Source organism: Piliocolobus tephrosceles, chromosome 3, assembly GCF_002776525.5.
Source record: "Piliocolobus tephrosceles isolate RC106 chromosome 3, ASM277652v3, whole genome shotgun sequence".
Classification (NCBI taxonomy): domain Eukaryota; kingdom Metazoa; phylum Chordata; class Mammalia; order Primates; family Cercopithecidae; genus Piliocolobus; species Piliocolobus tephrosceles.
In genome coordinates this window covers 4,159,033-4,181,126 of record NC_045436.1, presented here as the reverse complement: position 1 = coordinate 4,181,126, position 22,094 = coordinate 4,159,033, and the positions used below count along the sequence as shown (strand labels likewise).

The following is a 22,094-nucleotide window of genomic DNA, read 5'->3' as shown; positions in this document are numbered from 1 at the left end:
TAATACCTTTACATCAAAATATTAATTTTGGTTATTTTTTGATGACAAAGATAACAATTTGTGTCTAGAAAACTGTTTCTTAATTTTAAGGCCTCACATAATTCATCCTGAGGAGATTGGTACTAAAATGAGAATCCCTTCACACATGAGGTGTGTGTTTTGGTGGGATATGCTGTACCCTATATGATCATCAATTACTCTATTATAACACTTTTATTTATTTTTTTTAGTGAAAATGGGATTTCCCCCTGTTGACCAGGCCAGTCTCAAACCTCCAGCCTCAGGTAATCCACACACCATGGCCTCCCAAAATGCTGGGACTGCCGGGGTGCAGTGGCTCACGCCTGTAATCCTAGCACTTTGGGAGACTGAGGTGAGTGGATCACGAGGTCAGGAGTTAAGACCAGCCTGACCAAGATGGTGAAACCCTGTACAAAAATTATCTGGGTGTGGTGGTGGGTGCCTGTAATCCCAGCTACTCAGGAGGCTGAGGCAGAGAATTGTTTGAGCCCGGGAGTCGGAGGTTGCAGTAAGCTGAGATCGCACCACTGCACTCCAGCCTGGGTAACAGAGTGAGACTCCATTTCAAAAAAAAAAGTGCTGGGACTACAGGCGTGAGCCACCACGCCTGGCCTGATCATCAGTCACTCTTAATGGTACCATAGGGTGTTGAATACAATTTTTCTGGAATGGGTATGATAATGCTTCATAACCAGCATTAATAAGAAATAATTTTTATATTCTTGTTTATTAATTGCTAGGATAGCATAGGCCTTGGGTTTAATCAGAGCTGAGCTTGGACTCTGGCTTGGACACACTGAGCTGAATAAGTTCCTTCCATCTTCTAAACTGCAGTTTCTTCCTCTCTAAAATAGATCGTATCTCACTGGGTTGTTCTCAGAATCAAATGATATGACACAGACAAAGCGCTTAGCCTAGTGCTTGGCTTGTCATGAGCGCTGTAGAAGTATTAGTCATAATCCCAGTAAAAATAACACAATAAAATGTGTTTACAAATTTTTATTTTCATGTGGATAGTTTGTATAAAAATATTTCAGTGGAGAAATGAAAACTCGTAATGAAAAACTGGTAGAAACAAGTCACAGACACTTATTAACTAATGCCTCATTATGATTTATGAATAACTTTCCCTGCTTTCAAAAATGTCTCTTATTAATAGACCTGGGGAAACAGAAAATTAACTGCATAGCCTGTAACCTGGTATACTAAAGGAAGTACACGTCCATTATTTCTATTTACTTGTCTCTTATATGTATGTATTGATGAGAAAGCAGACAATGTGCCCATATTACTCCAAGTCTAATTTAGGGCACTCCAGTATCATGAAACAAGACAGTGAAAACATTTGCTACAACCCCAGCAGAGGAGGTCAATATGGTACATGTATGGACCAACAAGATTATACATACACTCTCTCTGTGACGTGTGCACTGATTCTTCTACCGAATGCCATGTAGCCTTGTTTTTATCCTAAGCTAAACACAGGCCACCCTGGGAGGGGGAAATGCCTTACTTTTCTGTTGAAGACCGATCTCTTGGTCGAAGTGGCGGGACCGGAGGTGGAACATGTGGGGGAGGCACTGGGGAGGACGCATCCTTAAAGGCATTAGTGCTGTTGTCGGAGTGGCTTTTGGAAAGAGGTCTGTACGTTTGGGTCTTTGCGGCAGGGTGTGACTGAGCACTGTAAGGTGGGTTGTACAGACCTATCATGACAAAAAACAAAAGTAGACAAAAAGCAGAAGCAAATAACCTCTTAAAAAGGAATTAAATTATGTGTCCCCCTCGAAATAGCCAATGATTGCATAGAAATGATTATCAATAAGCGTATTCATCATGCATACATTAGAAGTTAGTTTTTAAATTTATTAATATTAATTTACTAATTTCCATTAATTTATTAATTACAAATGTATTCTGTACGTGAGCCCTGATTACAGTAAATCTTTGTCAACTATTTCAGAACTAGTAATAATTCAGACTGGTACTAGGAATAAACTGATAAGTACTCAGCACATTTTCTCTTCAGTTGTATACACTAAGAAAACAGTGAAGCAGCTGCTGAAGGGGAGGGGAACAGTGCAAACCTCAGAACCTGGTCTAAAGAAAGAAGAAAAAAAATAGTTGTGCACCTGTCCTGAGCCTGTGGCTGGGCAGGGAGAGAAGCCCGAGCAGAATCCCCGGAGGCAACATTCGGAGAAAGTGATGAAGGGAAAAGCATTTCTCAGGAGTCCCTCCCTCCAGCCTGCAGATCCCTGCAGGAGATACTCATGCTGGCCAATTCAAGTGGCAATGCCGGGAACTGAAGTCATTCCATTATGGCCACTGGCAATTCTGAGTCAGAAAAGTGGCCCTGCCAAGGGGGATTTTAAAAATCTTTCAATGAATGGTTGCATTTTGGAGCTAAAAGCAGGGACAAGGTCACCGAATACTTTGTTTGACTTGTTTTTGGTGAAGTGTATCTGAAAGATCTTACACAATTGGAATCATTCTCTTTGCTGATAAAAGATCTTTATCTTATTTTGTACCCTGGGTTACAGTGTGTCCTTTCAGCCTGTCCTTCACACTTTGGTTAAACATTCCTGAAGCTGAGAATAAACAACAGTGGGAATGAATGAGATAAACCAGTATTAGTTCTCATTTCCATGAGAAAAGTCAATCCTTTTGTTACGCATGCTCTGAGAAAGGAAAAGAAGTCATCCTCCTAATACATGAACTGAAAACATGTGCTCAAACAGAAGGGTAAAAAAGGTGACTGTGTGGTTCTTCCAGACATTGCTGAGCATAAAATAGACATTGCAAGCAAGGAGACCCATCCTACCTGCATTGTATGTATAAGGAGTATTGTACATGTCTGTGTCATCATCTAGAAAACGAAACATAAATATCATGGTAATACAGATTGCCACCAAAGCATAATGAGACAGCAGAACTTCAGTGAAACAACAGAAATTTGTTAGAAAAGCAATGTATTTTTCCTAGTTCATAATGCCATTTTTTTTTGAGACAGGGTCTTACTCTGTCATCCAGTCTGGAGTGCAGTGGTGTGATCATTGCTTACTGCAGCCTCCAAACCTCCAATCCCCGGGCTCAAACCATTCTCCCACTTAAGCCTCCTGAGTAGCTGGGATTACAGGTACGTGCCGCCACAGGCCTCTGCAAACTGCCCTTTTTTGTCTGTAACATATTCATCTTGCTGCCCTCCTCATAGCATGCAGAGTCAGGCCCTTGTCCTCGCTTCCCCAGAACCCTCTCTGCTCTGCATCGCGAATTTCCTTTACCAAGTGCTTTAGTGCTCTCCTGTCTACAGAGCAGGCTCAGGCGGACCTGCTCAGACTCACTCTCTTGATGAGAGCAGACAGGGGTGGGCAGAGGAACCATGTGCCTGTTTACCAGGCAACACACCAGTTTAGACTGTGGACAGGGGAGGATGGAGGCTGAGGCCAGAGTGCCTGGTTGTCCTCCCTGGGGAGGCTCCTTGGCAGCTCAGGTGGTAGGCAGAGGCACAGGGATCTGTCACTGGAGGGGTGATAGAAAGAGAATAGGACTCATGCTGAAAAGAAAGGGGACGTGGAGTTTGCTGGGGTCTTGACATTGTATATGAATCAAACCTATACAAAAGATGAGTGTACCCCTTTCAACCCACTAGGACCTGATCAGAAAGCAGAGCAGCAAACATACCTGGCTTGTGCACCATGTGAATTTGCTTAAACATCGTCTTGTACCAATCCTTCGGTCGGTCGACTGTCTGTAATGAACAGAGCGTCCAATGGTTACAAACTGGCTTCCAATCAACATGGCGCCTCAATGTTTTCATTTCTCTATTTTATCTTCTTAATAACAGAGTCCCATTCTGTGATAAAATGTTCTGACTCTTTACTATGGCTTCGTGACAATTTCAGCAATTTATTTAGTTATGTGTGCAGTTTGTAAATAAATACATTACCTTGTGTTTGAATTTACGCTGAATTGGAACTTCAGATGCTATGGTTTTATTTTTTCAAATTATAGCTGTGCCCAGCACTAGAGAGTTGATATTTGCACAAATATATTTATATAAAGTTCACTTAATAAAAGTTGTTGTTGTAATAAATTGCTTAACTCCTTTTGGTAGATAATGATCATTATCCTTAGATGCTTTTTATTGAGTGTTCTGTCAAGACAGTGTTTTCAGAATTAACCGGGGAATATTTTCGACTCAAACTGTATTCTGATCAGCTTGGCTCTAGAGAAATAAATTTGCTATTTACTAGTCTAAGTTACTGAAATAAAGAATGTAGTAGGCATCCTAGAGTCCTAGAGAAAATTTAAGAATGTAGATACTGCTTCAAAAATTTTAATATGATAATAAAGTATATACAACATTGGCTCTGCTAAAGTTGTAAGTTCCTTGAGAGTAGAAGTCCTCCCGGATCCAGGCTTCGGACATGAGGGGAGCAGTAAGTTGTAGTGGAAAGATGAAATTAATGTAGAATCTTGAACCAAGATTCGAATCTTGGTTTCTTAAATTGCTGCTTAATACAGCCTAGCAATACGAATTTGGGCAAGTCATGTCAACCTTCTTGAGCCTCAGTTTTCTCCTCTCTAACATGACGTAATTATATCTAAGTCCTAGGATTGTTATGGAAATTGAATGAGATGATGTCTACTTAAGGCCTAGAACAATGCCTAGAATATAATAACTACTCAATAAAAACACTAGGGAACCACAAATATTTGTAGAATGAACTAATGAATGAAGGTAGCCTCTTGGATGGAACTCTGCCTTTCTGTACACCTGTAAAAGTAGACACGAGCTTTTATAATCATACTCACAGATTTTGCTTGGCAAGATCTTACCCCAACTCTCTTAGAGCTATCTGGGCAACAAGCTTCACCATTCTGCTTATAGTAACTAAATATACCAGACTTTCTAAGACAGCTCTCGTGACTTAAAAAATTCCATTAGGACTGATACAAAAGTATTCTTATACTTATTAGACTGAGCTTTGGTTTAGATTTTCTTGCCTGATCTTTTTTTTTCCCCCAGAAATGTGGTCACTGCATTTTTCATCTGGGCATTAAGGGTTTTGTGCTATATCTAAATTTATTTTGACCTCTGGGAGTATATTATACTGAAAATCACCCCAAATACAGATTAACATCAAGGGCCCCTTGACTTTGTTGTGAGTCAGCTCTTCATTCTGGGCTCTTTCTCCATGGCATAGTTGAGGTTATTGGTGGAATATTCAGTCAAAGGATGGGAAATGGTGGGAGGGATTGCAGTGATGAAGTAAGAATCTATTATTTGTGGCTCAAAGCTGCTAAACATGTATCTTTCAAAAAAGTTTATTTTTATAAAGGACTGATTTCTCTTTCATTAAACCTCATTTCTTTTACGGTACTAAAGCAACAGAAAATACAACATAACGTTGTGCAAAAATGTTTTCCTGGCCGTGCCAATGGCAACAAGGAAGGGTATGAAGTGAGTTCTATCACTGTATATGGCAATGCATCTTGACAGACAGGTTTTTTTTTCTTCACTTGCTGGGGAGCCTGTATCAGGTAGAATCTCACAGTGACGCCATCTGCTAGCTTTATATGGTGAGCACAGAGAGGCCAGAAAATGCCCCGTTGGCAAAGGAAATATGAAGCTGGCAAAATAAAATATTAAAACTCTGTGTCCCTTTCTGAACGAAGTACTCTCAGCATTTAAAGTTCCTTTTGTAAATTTTGTAAATGCCATCATAAAGATTGCTATGCCTAAGGTTCAGAATAAGAAAACAGTCTACTCAAATTTCAGGAAGTTTACTTTTGTATGTAAAATCACTTTGCATGAAAAACAGCTACTAGCAATTCACTATGCAGTTTTTTCTACAACCTTGACTGAAGAGACCTGAAGTTTTACATTCCTGCAGTTTTCAAAACATCGGAACTCTACACCAATTTAACATGCAGAGATTTCAAAACAGAAAAAAAAAAAAGACATATTTTCAAGACATATTTTCGACATAGCAGTATACGGTGACTCTGTTCTATTTTTTTCTCCTTTTCAGTTTTGAAAATACTCAATCAAGTGTTATATTGGAAGTAGAAGAAAAGAATCTTGTATTTCACTTAACTAGCTGGCCTTAATGACACAATCTCATGAGAGCTGAGCACTGGCGATTTCTGTTGTTTTGAAGAACAGCAGTGAAAGGTTCACATAGATGTCCTAGGTCACATGAGACAGGGCAATCTGGAGGGCTGCTTGCCTTCATTAAAATAGCTCAAAAGTACTGTTTGTTGACTCTTGGCTTTCTAGAGTTTCTGGATGACTTTACAAAATTCTGTTTCCTCGGCATAGGCTGGCTGTCTAAAATGATCCTACAGCATGGTACATTGCGACAGTACCACCTTTCGCAAATACACTGAATCTGATCATCACTACTTTCTGCACACATGAGAAAGAAAAACAACCTCGGAGAGTCTTGGCCTGCTGTGGCTCAGAGACAGCCTGACTTGACATTTATAATCACAGCTAAACAAGGGGATGTGCTCAGTGGGAGGGCTGTATAGTCAGTGTAAGATGAGAGTCCTCATAGACCTGTACCTTCTTTGTCAAGTTTTAAAGGTCTAAGTAAGAGGACAATTATGCATAAAAATTACAGTTCCTTATAAGGAACTTCTGCATTGGTTATATCGTGTTTTCTATTTTATAGAAGGGAAACTGGCATTAAATGTGTAGTGTGTTGGCTTATGCATACCCAGATGTGCTTTTGATTTGGCAGTGGATAAACATTAAAAAAATTTTAAGATGATTTAATTTTCATCAACCATCTCTAGCATCTCACTTTTTCCTTTTGAAACTAACCAAGCAAAGTCTGGTTAGTTAAGGAAATTATGTCTTATAATGGATAAAAACATGGACCAGGCTTGCATGTCCATTATATATCATTTATTGACCTAAAACATACTCAGATAGCTTTGATAAAATCCTCTCAGACAGAATCTACAACTACATAGAATCAGGGCTTCTTAGTTTTGTCTATACTATGCCTCAAGTGTCAATTACACAAAACCAATGACACCACATCTGTCTGACTGTCTATCCCTACATAATTAGAAGAAAGTTTCAAATTTAACCATTTTGAGTCAGAAATCTTATAAGGAAAATGAACAAGAAAACATATCACCAGAAACATGTAATTATCACAAAATGAAGAATATTGGTCATAATCCCTGAACTTTTGTTTGGCACGTAAAAATATGGCAATTGTCAGTTTCAAGACAGATTGTTAGAACATCATAATTAGTCACATTCCCTCAATCTAATGAGTCTAAAACCCCAGTAACTGCTGTACAGATTTACTTTTTGGCTTTCAGTTGTAATACAGATGCTGAGAATAATCCATTTTAAACTCTTCTGCCTGTATATAAAACACATAATCCCCATATAAAAATGTAAAGTCAAGGAGAAAAGAAAGTCCCCACACTTTATCGTTAGTTCTTTTTGACTGTTTCCAATCTTACCATGGCTTTTTTTTTTTCCTGATCTCTTTCCCGTTCTTCACCTCTATCCCTTACTGTGGTGGCTGCCCAGGTCTGCATTCCAGGGGAGCAGCTCTTGGCCACACCCCAGCTTTACATGGGTCTTGCTTCAAAGTACATGCAGCCGTGCTCCCTCCCCGCGGGGCCCCCAGCTTCACCTGCAAAGGTGTTGTTGCTCTCATCCTGTCCCCGGCTTCCTTCTCCCGGCTGGCACAAGCCTTCTCTTCCAGTGGACTTGGTCAGCCAGCTGCTGCCTGCCCAGGTTCTCAGAAGCTGCCTCTGCTACTGCTGCGTTTTGCCGGAAGGGGCTGCCCAGATACACTGAGCAATGCTTTGGCAGAGTTTTAAAACGTAAAAAAAAAAACCCAAACACTTTCACTTATCATCCCAGGAGAGCTCTCAGCAGGCACGGCTGAAGAGGGACACTAAAATGTGTATTTTTCTTCAGACAGCTTTTCCTTTCCGTGACATTAACTCTCTTCACTCCAATCATCTCACCTCCCAACTCCCAAATCACAGCTCCCAATCCCCCGGTGTTAACACACATCCATTTCAAGAAACGAATACATCACTGGTTTATTTGCAATGCACGTGGGAATTCAATGCAGCCAAAGAATTTTCACTGTCTCATTCCTTCTCTTTTGTCTCGATTGCCCTAAGCCTCCTTGGTAAAAGGTAAAAGAAAAACAAACAAGCAAACTAAACCACACAACATAGTTTTATCATTTAACAAAATCGCAATGTTCACGATGCTTCATTCAAATAGAAAAACAGATTGTGTAATTCTCTCCCATCGACAGATTTCTCTCTCTGCCACACACAGCCTAACATTCATGAGAACTCAGATGGCACGGAGGGCAATCCTCATTATATAAGACCCTAGGAATGCGCAAAGCCATGGACAATCCGTCCTTTGTGGAGTCTGCGCACAGCCCCAGACAGACGCACACGCTGGCATTTCCTACCGTTCTAATTGCTGTGGGGATTCCGGATTCATCCACGGGCCCGATCCCTGGGTAATGCGGGGCTTTGATGACTGTGACTCTCTTCTCTTCCTCTGAGGACCGGTACAGGGGGATAGAGCTGCTGCTGGTGCCATCCAGAGAGTGCGCGTGCTGGGGATATGTCCCTGTGGAATCTGTACAGAACATTTGGTAACATGGAATGTATTCATTGCACAGGGAGGCGTCAATTCCTGGTGTCTTGTATATTTATGCCAACTGCAACACAGAGTCCATATTGCCATCACTATCCCTTTTAACTCATTTCCTTTCCATTGGAGCTGGTGGAGGCTGTGTAGGTGTGGGGGGAACAGACCTATATCGGCAAGGGCCTCACCTTTCCATGAAGAAGGCTGGGGCAAGAAGGGCATTTGTTACATGATCGTCTGGAAGCTTCTGAGTTAGGAAGTGCTCTACATGCATTATCTCTTCTTATCCTTCCAGTAATCTTTGAGGGAGGGCAGGATAGGGGAAGCAAGAACCAGTTTTATAGATGAAGGGCAGGAGCTGAGACAAGTTTAGTAATTTCCCTCAGGTCATCATTTACATTAATATTATTCTTATGATACTGCTAACTACTATTATTTACAAGTTTTGAAATGTATTTCTAGACAATGATATGACTGCTGAGTCAGTAACAGTGATTTCCTAAAAATGAAGCAAAACCAAAAATCACCTAAAAAAATCTGCACATCCAAGCCTATGGTTATGAAAGCTTATGAATAAATAAATGCTTTAAAATTATTAGTACGATTTCCTATGTGTGTTTTTACCTTAAAATATAAAAAACCATGACTTTTTACTTTTTGACAACAAAAACTGCCTTAAGGATATAATTTAGATGAGGCTTATCAAGTTCTTCATGATTTTTAGTAACTTCTAGAATACTTTCAGAAGCAACAGAGTACAGACATGCAGTATATAGTCCATTTACTCCTAGTTCACAGATACTTTTAAAAATCAACATTATTACCATTCCTCTGGTACAATTAATAATATGCCTTTCTATTTTTCTGCAATTAAATTGGAAATGTTGGTGACAGAGAATGACACTTTGTATTTACTCTTTATGTCATGGTTTGTCAGGACTGCCACTCAGAAAGTCCTTTAAGGTGGAAATGAAAAGAATTTTCATGTTTCAGGGTGGGACTCATTGATACCATTATGTGTATATGATATATATCATATATAAATATATTTTTCATGAAAAATGTGTATAAAATATCATAAGTAAGCTTTTTTTTTTTTTTTTTTTTTTTTGAGATGGAGTCTTGTTCTGTCGCCCAGGCTGGAGTGCAGTGGCGTGGTCTTATCCTCCACCTCCTGGGTTCAAACGATTCTCCTGCCTCAGCCTCCTGAGTAGCTGGGACTACAGGCACCCGCCACCAAGCCTGGGTAATTTTTTGTATTTTTAGTAGAGAAGGGGTTTCACCATGTTAGCCAGGATGGTCTCGATCTCCTGACCTCATGATCCACCCGCCTCGGCCTCCCGAAGTGCTAGGATTACAGGCATGAGCCACAGCACCCGGCCATAAGTAAGCTTTTTAAGAAATTTTAACTCATCAATATAAGGGTAATTACAATTCAGATCTCTCTAAGGTAAAATCCACTGTAACATTTGTAACTGCTATTACTATGATTATGACTATTTTCAATTTAGTTTGTGTCAGAAAGGCATTTTTAATACATTTTTTGATGAAGAATGGATGAGGCCAGTTATAAGATTGCTTTATGCACAGTTTATGTGCTGGATGGTGACATAAAATGTTCCCGAATAAACGAACAGCATCATAGCCTTTCAATACTGAGTCAGTGCTGGGGAAGGAGGTGTGTTGTCTGCAGTCAACGAAGACACAGTGGTTCAAGTCCCGGGTTGTAGCTTCTTTCCCCCTGTTAATGGCCCCTTGAATGTGAAAGTAACATTCAAGCTAGTCCTTATGAAGACACAATGAGATATGTGACACTAATTGGCTTTCTATTTAATTCCAAAAAGGACTTGAGTGAGCCGCCATGATACTAGTATTTTTATCAGCAGCAACTGTTTTTTGAACATCAGCACGTGCAAAGTCCTACTCTAAGCAAGGAGAATCAAGTCTGCCTTCACATCTGATCCATTGCATTCTATGAACCCATACCTTATGCAATAGAAGTTAGCCCTTTATTTTATTATTCTCATATATGGTCTACTAGCTGTTATCTTAGCAATCTTTTGTCCTAAACTAAATACAAAATTCATCTAGGGCAAGGTAGATGTACATATTCCCCCGAGACCTATCACAGCACTGGCCAGCTGGAATTTGTTCAATGTTTACTTGTGGAATGTCTTCCCACGTAGAATGTTTTATATGTAAAAACTCTACTTATCAATATGTTCTAAAATCAAAGCCTATCTACATTCAAGTATTTATATTTTTTTGTTGGATGGGGATGGGGACAAAACTGCATTCACTAAGATAGGCAATGAGACAGAGTCAGACTGCGTTAATAATTATTTGGGAAAAAGCTATGGCTAGAATAAATTGTCAAGCTTTACTTCATATGTGTGTAAATGCACAGTTCCATTTTAAACAATCTAGATATGACGGACTTCCATTATAATACTACACTATGGGCTGATTGCTAAGGGCAAAATGTCAGCATAAGCAAGTTTGACTTTCTTAACTCTAAAAGGACATCATTGTAGGATTCACAGATGATCCTCAGGCATAGCCTCGGCGAAGGCACAGATATATTTAGACTTTAATAAGCCCCACGGCTACCTTTAAAGTTTTATAGTTAGAGAGCTTTGGTTGACCTCAGAAGTTCAGTTCCATCGTGCGTACGCTGGATGCTGACATAAAATGTCCCTGAATAAACAAACAACATCATAGCCTTTTAATACTGAGTCAGTGCTGGGAAAGGAGGTGTGTTGTCTGCTGTCAAAGAAGACACGGTGGTTCAAGTCCCGGATTTTAGTTTCTTTCCCCCTGTTGCTGGCCCCTGTGGCCAGAGGACCAGGCCTCTCCTTTTCGGGGAGGTGCAGAATGGTCCTGTGGTCCTGAGAATTGCCCTCTGCTCCCTGCTGTCCTAGAAGCTTCCTAGTAAGTCGACCTCATGGAAACTTGTTCAGGCTGAATTCCTATGATAGTTCAATTTCATATTGCTTTTTGATATTTTAGGTTTTTAAGTTACATTTTTACAAACTAAGAAATATTTATGGGCTGGGCATGGTGGCTCATGCCTGTAATCCCAGAACTTTGGGATTAATCCCAGCACAAGGCAGGTGGACCACCTGAGGTCAGGAGCTTGAGACCAGCCTGGCCAACATGGTGAAACGCTGTCTCTACTAAAAATACAAAAATTAGCTGGGTGTGGTGGCAGGCGCCTGTAATCCCAGCTACTCGGGAAGCTGAGGTAGGAGAATCACTTGAACACAGAGGGCAGAGGTTGCAGTGAGCGGAGATGGTGCCATTGCATTCCAGCCTGGGCAACAGAGCAAGACTCTGTCTCAAAAAAAAAAAAAAAGTATTTATCACATTATTTTCTGAACTATCCGAATATATTTTACCATTTCTATCACTGTATAGCACAGCTTCTTTCTCAGGAGGCCACAGAGAGTCCAAGAACCCCATGAAATTACCTGCTTACAAGTTTTTATGAATGTCCGTATGTCCATTTGTTTTCTGGAGGAGAGCTGTGTCTTTTACTGAATTCCTAGTCCTCAGAGGGTTAAGAACGATTGCTCTATACAATGACCGAACCTTCATTTAAGGGAACTCTTAAGTTTCTCTTGCGTGGCTTCCCGCTACCATATCCCTGACTGCAGGTCTCCCAGCCTCGGTTTGAATGGTGGTTTCCTCCTTTGTGAGCCAGTAGATGACGGCGTCACTGCTTTGCAGGACAGCCTGTCCTCTTATTACACTGTTTTAACTGTCAAACGATTCTCCCTTATATAGACCTCAGGAAATAGTCCACAGTGGACACGGTGGAAACTCTTCCAAAGACGAACAAGCTGCCCTAGTGGAAAAGCCTGCATTCATGTCCTCCAGTGGCACAAACCCCCTTACCCTAAGTAACCATCTTCTTTTTCTTTCTGCTCCACCACCCCAGACATTTAAGTGCCCACTCCAGGCTCAGGTGGAGTCATTGTCTTGGAAGAGCATGGTGCCCATTTTCTCCCATGTTGGGTCCTCTGCCCCAGTTTCTCCCTGGGGATAGGATCATGAAATAGTGGAGTGCTGAGCGCCCCCTGCCTCACCTTGATGCCGCATATTGTTCTCCTGTGGTTGTACTTGCCATATGGAGGTTGCCACGGAAATCAGGGTGAGCAAATGACTTACCAAGGGACGTGCCGTGCTGCATGACGATGCTGGAGTTGAGTGAGGCTGGGAGAGAATATGCCGAGGGGGAAAACGGCCTCTGATAGTAACTCATGGGACTCACGGCACCTCCAGAGTTTCCATTCACTGTTATCTGGCTCTGGAAAAGTGCAAAGCCATGGAGTTAAATTAGCACATAGTTCCCTGCAGACATCATTCCACCAGGCGATAATAAAAGACTTCCAATCACATGACAGTAATCAGCTGCCAAGCTCTTATTTATTTTGAAAACTGAGGTCAGAGGACTTGGTATGTTCTTTGCCTTCTCTCTCTTCCCTTATTTCTGAAAATCACTCTCTTGTGTATCTGAGGACCCAGGGAGTGTTTAGGAAGAATGAAAGTGGCTGACTAGCGGGCATGCCGCTCTGCCAACAGAGGTGCCAAATGGTATCAGTAGGAGTCAGTAGCAAGTAAACGTGGAGGACAACTTTGCTCTGACAGTCAGAACGTCAGCGGTCAGAATACTGTCGCGCTGCTCCGCATGCAGCATTGACATGGATGTCCTTCGACATGAGGCAAGGGATCGGTTCTCAGACCTAGTCAGGGATATCTTCTAGTGAATCAATGTTTCCAGAGCCAGGAGAATAACATAAGGAATCCAGTTGTTTGGATGTATATATCATGAAGCAACCTATTCTAGAAGGATCAAATACCTGGAAAGGATCAGAAAGACATGTTCAACCACTGGCTTCTCCCTACTTGAGCCTTACTGAGCACTTCATCAATCTCTGTTTGATTTCTTAATTATTCATTGTTTTGATTGTTTCATATCCGAGTATTTTATAACCCCAATGGTATCTCAAGCTTCTTGTTGAAGATGGTCATATACATGCTTCTTTAATATTTTGTATAACACGCAGCCTAGTGCTGATGACAGAGTAGATGTTCAACAGGTATCTATTCTGATGGAACTGAATCGGCTTAGTTCACAGATATCGAGCTCAGGACTATCAAGCACGCCTGTCTACCCACAGCACGGTATTGACCGTTACGGGGCACACACAATGCATGCATAGAAGATCAAACATTAGTAAGAATGTTTAGTTAAAATTATAACTAAATACACACAACACACATAGGCACACAGATAAAGAACCATAATTTGTGAATCTTTTCTACTTATTTTAAAACAAAACAAACTTCTATTACACAGGCTTGAAACACAGATATAGTAACTGCATATTTCTCTGATTTCACTTTAAAGCAGATAGGCTTTCAAACGACTTAGAATAAGTCTAATTTCATTACTGTATAGCCACACCACTTATGTCGCCAAATCAATAAACATTTCATTACAAGCCTTACACTTATTGATTAAGTAATTCTCTAAGCTGTTAGAAAAATTACTATCATAACCAGCCACATCTTGAGGACCTGCTCCCTGGAGAGAGCTGGACGTTCAGATAAGTGTGAGGCACAGGCCTACCCAAATCTTCAGAGCCTTTATGTACCTCTGATGAATGATTTGAGAACATTTTCACTTCCTTGCCCAAGTTAAGTTTGGTGGATCTTTGTCAGTATCATTGTAATAGTATTATAACATGTTATAATTAATGTTAAAAACCAAAGAATCCTTATTAAAAACCATCAGGTTAACTATGTTACTAAACTTACAAACTTGCTCTGAATCCTATTTTGATGGTTTCAATAATATTGACTAGGGGTTAAAAAAGTAAACACTGAGAGTAGATTTATTCTTTTATTGTGTTAAACCAATCAGGATTTTACGAATACAATAGTATCATTAACATTTTAGAAAATACTGTATTGTTATAGTGAATTCCTTATTAGGAAAAACATGTCACGAATAATCTATTTGCAATTTTAAACTGATAATTGCAATTAATTTCTCTCACAAGTAGCTCTGCTTGTGCCCACAAGACTGTATATAAGACAGTCTCCTGGAAAGTCTTAAAAGCAGAAAATTGAACAGGTTAGTTGGTAGACTGATACCTTCTCACTGCCTTATATTTTTGGTTAAAGGTCCTTGTAAAGTTTTAAAAGCTAAGAACCATTTGAAGCACAGTAAGGCATGGGAGGCACCCACACCTGCAATGCTCCTGGCACCTGTGGTGCTCCTGGCACCTGTGGTTGGGCTGGTCCCGTGCGGCAGGGAGGGACTCGCTATGGGGTTAGGCCTGGAAAATGAGGCTCCCTCTGTAACCAGTCTCTGAATGGAACATTTGAATGCAAAGTGTCAGACCCAGCCACTGGGGGAATACTAAATCCTATTACCAAAAAAAGCATCTTTTACTTTTTGTAAATTGCAGAGTCTTAAAAAACATATGGCTTATTATAACATTTCTCTGTGCATAAAATGCAGATTTATGAGCTTGACAGAATATAAAACTATGTAGCACAAATAAAATTTTGTCTATGACAGTGCTTATTTGGAACTTCACTATAATATCAATTTTAAAAAATCCATTTTTTTTTTTTTGCGTGAAGCTACGTGCCTCTTAAATGGAAGCCATTACTTACACATTATATGCAATACAGAATCTGTGCCATAAAATTTTGAAACATTTTAGCTATTCACAGATCATTCATTAGGGATTGCTTATCACATAGATATATTTAAATAATATAAGTATGGAAAAGATGTTTATATTGCATAAATGAAAGACAAATTATTGATATACAAAATTTAAAAATGTATTCATAAATTTCTATCCCGAAATGGCTCAGGAAGAATAATTTTAAAAAATCATACAGCTAAATTTCTGAAAGGTAGATAAGGTTATCAACATCATTCACTCCTGGACAACAGATAATTCAAAAGTTGTAGCTATTAGAGAAGGAGGAGCAAGAAAAATTAGCCTCATGCAGTCAGTAATCATTTATGTGAGAAACAAGGTTACAGAAAAGAGTCACACAGGACACATTAATGTGAGTCTGTGAGAAAAACTATTAACGTGTATTAATACTGGGTTAAAATTTTTTGAAAAAGTTTAGACTTTCTCTACGATCATAACATATTGCGATGTATGCTTATCTAACAAGGCAAATCACCGTACAACTCATCAGCTACAGTAACACGGGAAACCATAAGTAACCATTTTAGAGTAACTGTAAGTAATTTTAAAATGAATGAAGAGAATATAAGTGACTTTTTTAGCCTTAAGCAGGCTTATGAGGATGACTAATGATTTCCCTGACAGATGACACGGAATTGGTTTCGGAATCAACACCTATGCAAATGAAAATGTTAGCTGAAAAATGAGATGGCACAATAAATCAGTCCTTTTAAGGAAATGGTGGAGGCAAAGAAAGGCAGAATAATTACATGCGTGGCCGCAGGGGTGGTTAAGGTGGTGCCATCTGTCACAGCAGACCTCTGACCCCAGGTGGGGGAGGGTGTCTCAGAACGGCCAGTGGTGTCAGAGTCACCAATCTGCAGCTCCTCAAGCATGGCTGTGGAGGACTCACTCTCCGAGCGGGAGGAGTGCTCGGCCAGCGAGGAGTCTGTAGTCAGAGAGCCTGTGTCATGGCTGTGGATAAGGCTTTCAGGAGCTGGGAGCAGGTGTTTGTATAAGCAATGGGAAAAGCTGTGGGGTTTATGCAGGGGTGAAGACCCCAAACCATCGGGTGGCGGAAGGCTAAGTGATGCTGAGCTGGTGCCACTGCCTGGTGAAAAAGTGGCTCGGTTCAAAGGTACCACGGAAGGAGGGCACGGAGGAGAAGCTTCTGGTGTGGTTTGTCTGTGTGTCTGTGAAGCATTTACCTCCAACACACTGGCAGGTAAGTTCTGATTTCCAAGCTGAGTATGAGGAAAAAATAATAAGAGATAAATTATCCAATTAACAAAAGTACCTCTTTTTTGCAATTTGGCAGAGAAGGCAAAGCATTGGTTTTATTTGCAAGCACTTTAAGGAGTTACATTCAGATGGATTAGGTGCCAACCACACAGTGCAGAAAAAGCATGAAAACAGGAAGAATGTGAACCCAGTCGGTGTGTTTTGGAAACAAGGCTGGTTTTCACACAGCACTGCAATGTAATTTTGGGTAGGGGCTTGAGAGTGTTGGCACAATGAAACCGTTTCCTCGGGAGTTTTAGTTTTTGTATTTGTGACGATAAGATATCAGACTATTGGTCAGCAGAACTGGTTTGCCCTTCACTAGAAAAATCTAATCGCATAACTGCTTCCCCCTTGCCAAAATGTCCCCAAAACATAAATCTGTTTGTCTTATTTTTTCCTGGTTTATGAATCTAAATACTGATAATACTAAACACAACTAAGTGGAAAAGATAAATGGAAATGCTATTTTATTTCCTTTCCACTCATTAAATCTGTTCTTTGATTTCACTACAAAATACGAAAAGAATTGGACTTTAAAAATATCCTAGCAATGCAAACAGAGGTACCATGTGTGAAAATGAAAACCAGCCACCGATAATGGTTAGAATGCACCCTAGTTAGTTAGAACTATGGTTGGCACTAAATCTTAGGTAAAGGAGAAAGAAACTGAAGGAAAAATAAAACATTTAACAGCTCCAAGCATATATATAGCCCAAGAGGCTAATCACAGCGAAGGGATGCTCTGGAAGAAGAAGAGAGAAGATGACCGTTTGAAATTTTACAACCACCTGTGGTAGCCTCGACGACGTCTGACCGCACATGACAAACAGGGTGATAAGCACTGAATTCAACATAAGTGAATAAAACTCCGAAGCAAGTTTTCTTACTTGTTTTTTCTACCACTCAGAATAGATATTTTTTTGGAGGGGATGTTTGGGGGAGGAAATTGTTTGAAGATAGATGGCCAGAGGTATTGTGAGATACTAGTACAAAGATGGGAAATGAATGAAGGAGAACCGCTTACACTTAGAAATATTGCCTAGTAAATGTTTAAGGAGTACAATTTGGTGTTCTTTGGCGGCCGTAATTTTCATAATGGCTGATGTCATGTGCGTTGTTAGCATGATACAAAAGGTTACAATACTTTTTTTCTCAGACTTTTACTTGAATACTTTTAAAAAATCCATCATATAAAAAGGTCTCTCTGAATCATAGATCCCTTAGAAATCTGATGAAAGTGACTGATCCTTCTTTTAGGGAAATGCACAAATTCATACATACAGAAAGTTCTGCATAAACTTCACGGGGAGAGAGACACTCTAAAGCATATCCTTGATCTAACGGGTTAAGAAACCCCAACCTTGGATAAAAAGACAGATTTTCTTGTCCTAATCTTACTTAATATGTTTTTTTCTTGTTCAAACATAGTCATTTTAAATGTGAGATATATATATATATATATAACATATATATATATATATTACTGTTTATGGTTGTTTAAATCTCTAGAAATAACTGACAGAAATCTTAGTTACCCAGAACTTAAAATGTTTTGGTAGGGATGCGTCCTTATTACTGAGTGCTTATAGTAATTGCAATCTTATTGGAGGTAAAACTATAATATTATGAAATTACCATAATTCTAACTTAATATATTACAGTTTTGCTATAAGTCTGAATGTAATTCAGTATAAAGCAGTCTTTGGATAGCGTCAATGAAATTTCCCCTAATAATGCAGCTTTATTGCTTCCATGTAATATGAATCTCTTTTTAGTTTTATTTATGCTAAATGAAAACTATGAAATAATACAAATCATACAAAAGGATTTGAGTTATCTGCTCATAAGACTTTTCCCTTTCAAATTAAAAGAAAATAAATCTAATGACTTTAACCCCCATTGGATTGACTTATCCATATCCTGTGACTTGAAACATGTCAAAAGCCAAGGCGTATTCTTTCTAAAATCACCATTGTCGTGGGTAATAAGATCATTAGTTTGCATAGCATTGTGTCTGGGGATGGCCCTTATCCATTCAATTGTTCTTCCAAATAGAATGTCCACAGAGGCTGGGCGCAGTGGCTCAAGTCTGTAATCCCAGCACTTTGGGAGGCCGAGACAGGTGGATCACGAGGTCAGGAGATCGAGACCATCCTGGCTAACACGGTGAAACCCCGTCTCTACTAAAAAATACAAAAAACTAGCCGGGCGAGGTGGCGGGTGCCTGTAGTCCCAGCTACTCGGAGTCTGAGGCAGGAGAATGGCATAAACCCGGGAGGCGGAGCTTGCAGTGAGCTGACATGCGGCCACTGCACTCCAGCCCGGGCGACAGAACGAGACTCTGTCTCAAAAAAAAAAAAAAAAGAATGTCCACAGAAAACAAAATCATTCCACCTTTTGAATTTCTTTCACCACCTCCTGACATGTTCCTGGTTTTGAGTCTTTTAATGCACGTGTGTGTATGTGTGCGTGTGTGTGTTTGTGAGTGTGAGGCATGAAATGCCTCGTGGTGAGTCACATCACACTTACATTTCTACAGATATAACTCAATAATGCAACAGTCGTACTGGTCACCCACAAAAAAGCTTTGACAAGACCCCAATCTCCACATGAATGGAATACTCTATAGGCCCGGGGGCAGAGAAAGACCATGAGACACGTGTTTCTCCTGAGGAAAATCAGAAGAGCAGCTGGAAAGGTATGAAGGGGAGGAAGGCGGTATTTTCCCCATCTGGACTACCCTGAAAATGGGGAAAACTGGCTTAAAACAAGCGCATTTTTTTCCTTACTTCGTGAGTGGCAAGTAGATGACGCAGAAAATCATCCTCACTGTTTTGGGTCTCCTTTTCAAGACTGTGGAAGACTGAGGTGTTTGAATAGGGATCAAAGGTCACCAACTTTTTGTGAGTATAAATTGTTTTTTCTTTCCCCCACGCTTGAGCTAGCAGGAAGGGGGTAATGAGAAACACCAGCTAGCAGTCAGGGGCTGCCTGGTCTTCTGCAAAGGACAGGGACAGTACTTAAACCTATGCTTCAGACACCAAGAGAGAGCACCTGCTCACTCAAACTAGCACTGAGCTTCTCTGTCCAAATGACTCCAATGCAGAATGCTAAGGACAGCCTGTGGATGAGAGTGATCACCAATCGACACTGGAGCTCCTGAGGAACGAAGGGGCATGGAGACTCAAGGGAAGGTGAGCTTCAGCAGTGGAGAAAGCGTATGGAGTTGGACGAAGGCATTGCAAGCTCAAGTGCCCATCATGGGCCAGGAAAGTATCCAGGATGTGCAAATCAAGCCCGTGCTGGATGCCAGGGAATGATGGGACAGATGGCAGAACGCGGCAGTCATGTTCCCCCTCAAGGCGGGCGTCACTTGCCCATATCCTTTGCTTTGAAACAGGCTGAAAATGAAAGCTTACTGTCTCTAAAGCCACCACAGTCACGGGTAATAGGATTTTTAGTTTGCTCATAAGCTCAGTGACAACACATCTATAGTCACAAGCCCCTAAACCATCACTTGCTGATGTAGCAGATGTGGAAATTGGAGGAGAAAGAGGGTAGGTGTGAAGTGGGGATATGAAGGAATGCATGGCCAGGCCTAGGGAGAGGAGAGTAAAGTGCTTATTGGGGTGCAAAATTTATAGAGTGACAAAAACTAAGTAATCGAGATAAATTCTGTTTCAATGCAATCTTTGAAAGAAAATCAAGATCAATGCAAAAAAGAAAATATACCCCATACTGAACAAAAATGTCAAAAAATATAAATAAAGACCAGTGCATGCCAAGCCATAGGAAAAGAGAAAAAAAAAATGGATCTGGAGTTTTTAACGCAAGAAAACTCATCAATAATATTTTCAAAATCTACATGTTTGCTTATTTCAGTGTTAGTTGAGAGAATAGACATGTTTGATAATTTCTAATTTAATTAATTAATTAATTTTAATTAATTTAAGGTGAAGTAAACACATAATAGGGCAAGCGCAGTGGCTCACACCTGTAATCCCAGCACTTTGGGAGGGTGAGGTGGGCGGATCACCTGAGGTCAGGAGTTTGAGATCAGCCTGGCCAACATGGTGAAACCCCGTCTCTACTAAAAATACAAAAATTAGCCAGGCGTGATGGCAGGCACCTATAATCCCAGCTACTTGGGAGGCTGAAGCAAGAGAATTGCTCGAAACCAGGAGGTGGAAGTTGCAGTGGGCCAAGATCACACCACTGCACTCTGGCCTGGGTGACAGAGCAAGACGCTGTCTCAAATTTAAAAAAAAAAAAAGTTCATTTTGCTTTAAATAAAATATTTAAGCTTAAAATAATGTGTGAGTGTCAATAAACCTGCGTTTCAACTTTTCAAAAAAATTCTAATGACTTAAACATTCTAGGAAAAAGTTCATTCTCAATATATGAAAACAGGTAGAAGGAAAAAGTTCATTCTCAATATATGAAAACAGGTAGAAGGGAGCAGAGAATTTCCTTCCACCTCAGGCTCCCGTTGGCTTGATGTGGCCCCGTGGCCGAGGATCCTAACATCTGCCTCTGAGCATCTCTAGTCATTGGGCTTCTAGGCGTCATTTCTCAAGGAATGTAAGGGATATGTATTCAATGTCAAGCAAAGAAATCTGACAGGCTTTTGTTCTCTTTTTTCCAAAGGAGTTGACAGTAATTTTCTAGAAAAGAAAATATCTAGGAAGGGGAGTTTTGAGTTTTTTTTTTTTTTTAACGGAGTCTTGCTCTCGGCCTCCAAAAGTGTTGGGATTACAGACGTGAGCCACCGTGCCTGGCCAGAAGGGGTTTTTAAAAAAACCAGTCTTTACCTCCCATCCCTATATCCTTTTGGGACAATGTGCCCCCTCTTTCATGACCTGTCCTGGGCGTATGAGGAGACGTGCCCGGCAGCTGTGTCTGTTGCCGGATCATCATTTTGCTGGCCACAGTTGATTAGGAAGGGGGAACAACTGAACTACGCTGGGCCAGTGGGGCCCTGCCTCCCTCCTGGGAATTTGAATTATATGACACTGAATGCCTCTCAGGTAGCTGTCAGGTACCCAAACGCAAGGAGTCAGAGAATGTCATGGAAACCCACGGATAACTTGAAGTAACAACAGAGCAGAAAGTAAGAGACGAAACTGTGCAGTTCCTGTGCCTGAGAAGGACAGAGCGTAGCTGCCTGGTCATTACCCCGTTTCCCTGAGACCTGGCTGTATTGCCTGCATTGTAATGATGTGAGCGTGTCTGACAGCCTCATAATAAAAACTATTTTAACCATATACTCCCTACCCAAGACCTGGGCGACAAGTGATCTAAAATTGTCACACAGATTGGGCACACTGACAGCATGTGGTATCTGAATCAGGGGAGTAAATATTTCTACTGTACTCTGTGGTGTTCAGATTGGGAATATGGTTTTGCAT

At 40.5% G+C, this 22,094-nt stretch overlaps 1 protein-coding gene across 11 annotated transcripts in view; it reads right to left on the bottom strand.

The window, feature by feature from the left end:
- The window catches only part of SORBS2 (sorbin and SH3 domain containing 2), a 378,235-nt gene that overhangs the window by 62,704 nt on the left and 293,437 nt on the right, over positions 1-22,094 (bottom strand). For 7 of the 11 annotated variants that reach the window (XM_023221003.3, XM_023221004.3, XM_023221009.2 and 4 more), the window contains 5 exons: positions 12,848-12,986; positions 8,493-8,665; positions 3,700-3,766; positions 2,840-2,884; positions 1,535-1,724 (listed from right to left, as the gene is read on the bottom strand). In XM_023221003.3, coding sequence (XP_023076771.2) covers positions 1,535-1,724; positions 2,840-2,884; positions 3,700-3,766; positions 8,493-8,665; positions 12,848-12,986 — 614 coding nt within the window. Of the gene's footprint in view, positions 1-1,534; positions 1,725-2,839; positions 2,885-3,699; positions 3,767-7,685; positions 8,043-8,492; positions 8,666-12,847; positions 12,987-22,094 lie in introns of those variants that run through there. The other 4 variants (XM_023221011.2, XM_026456058.1, XM_023221012.3 and 1 more) reach the window with 3 other exon arrangements.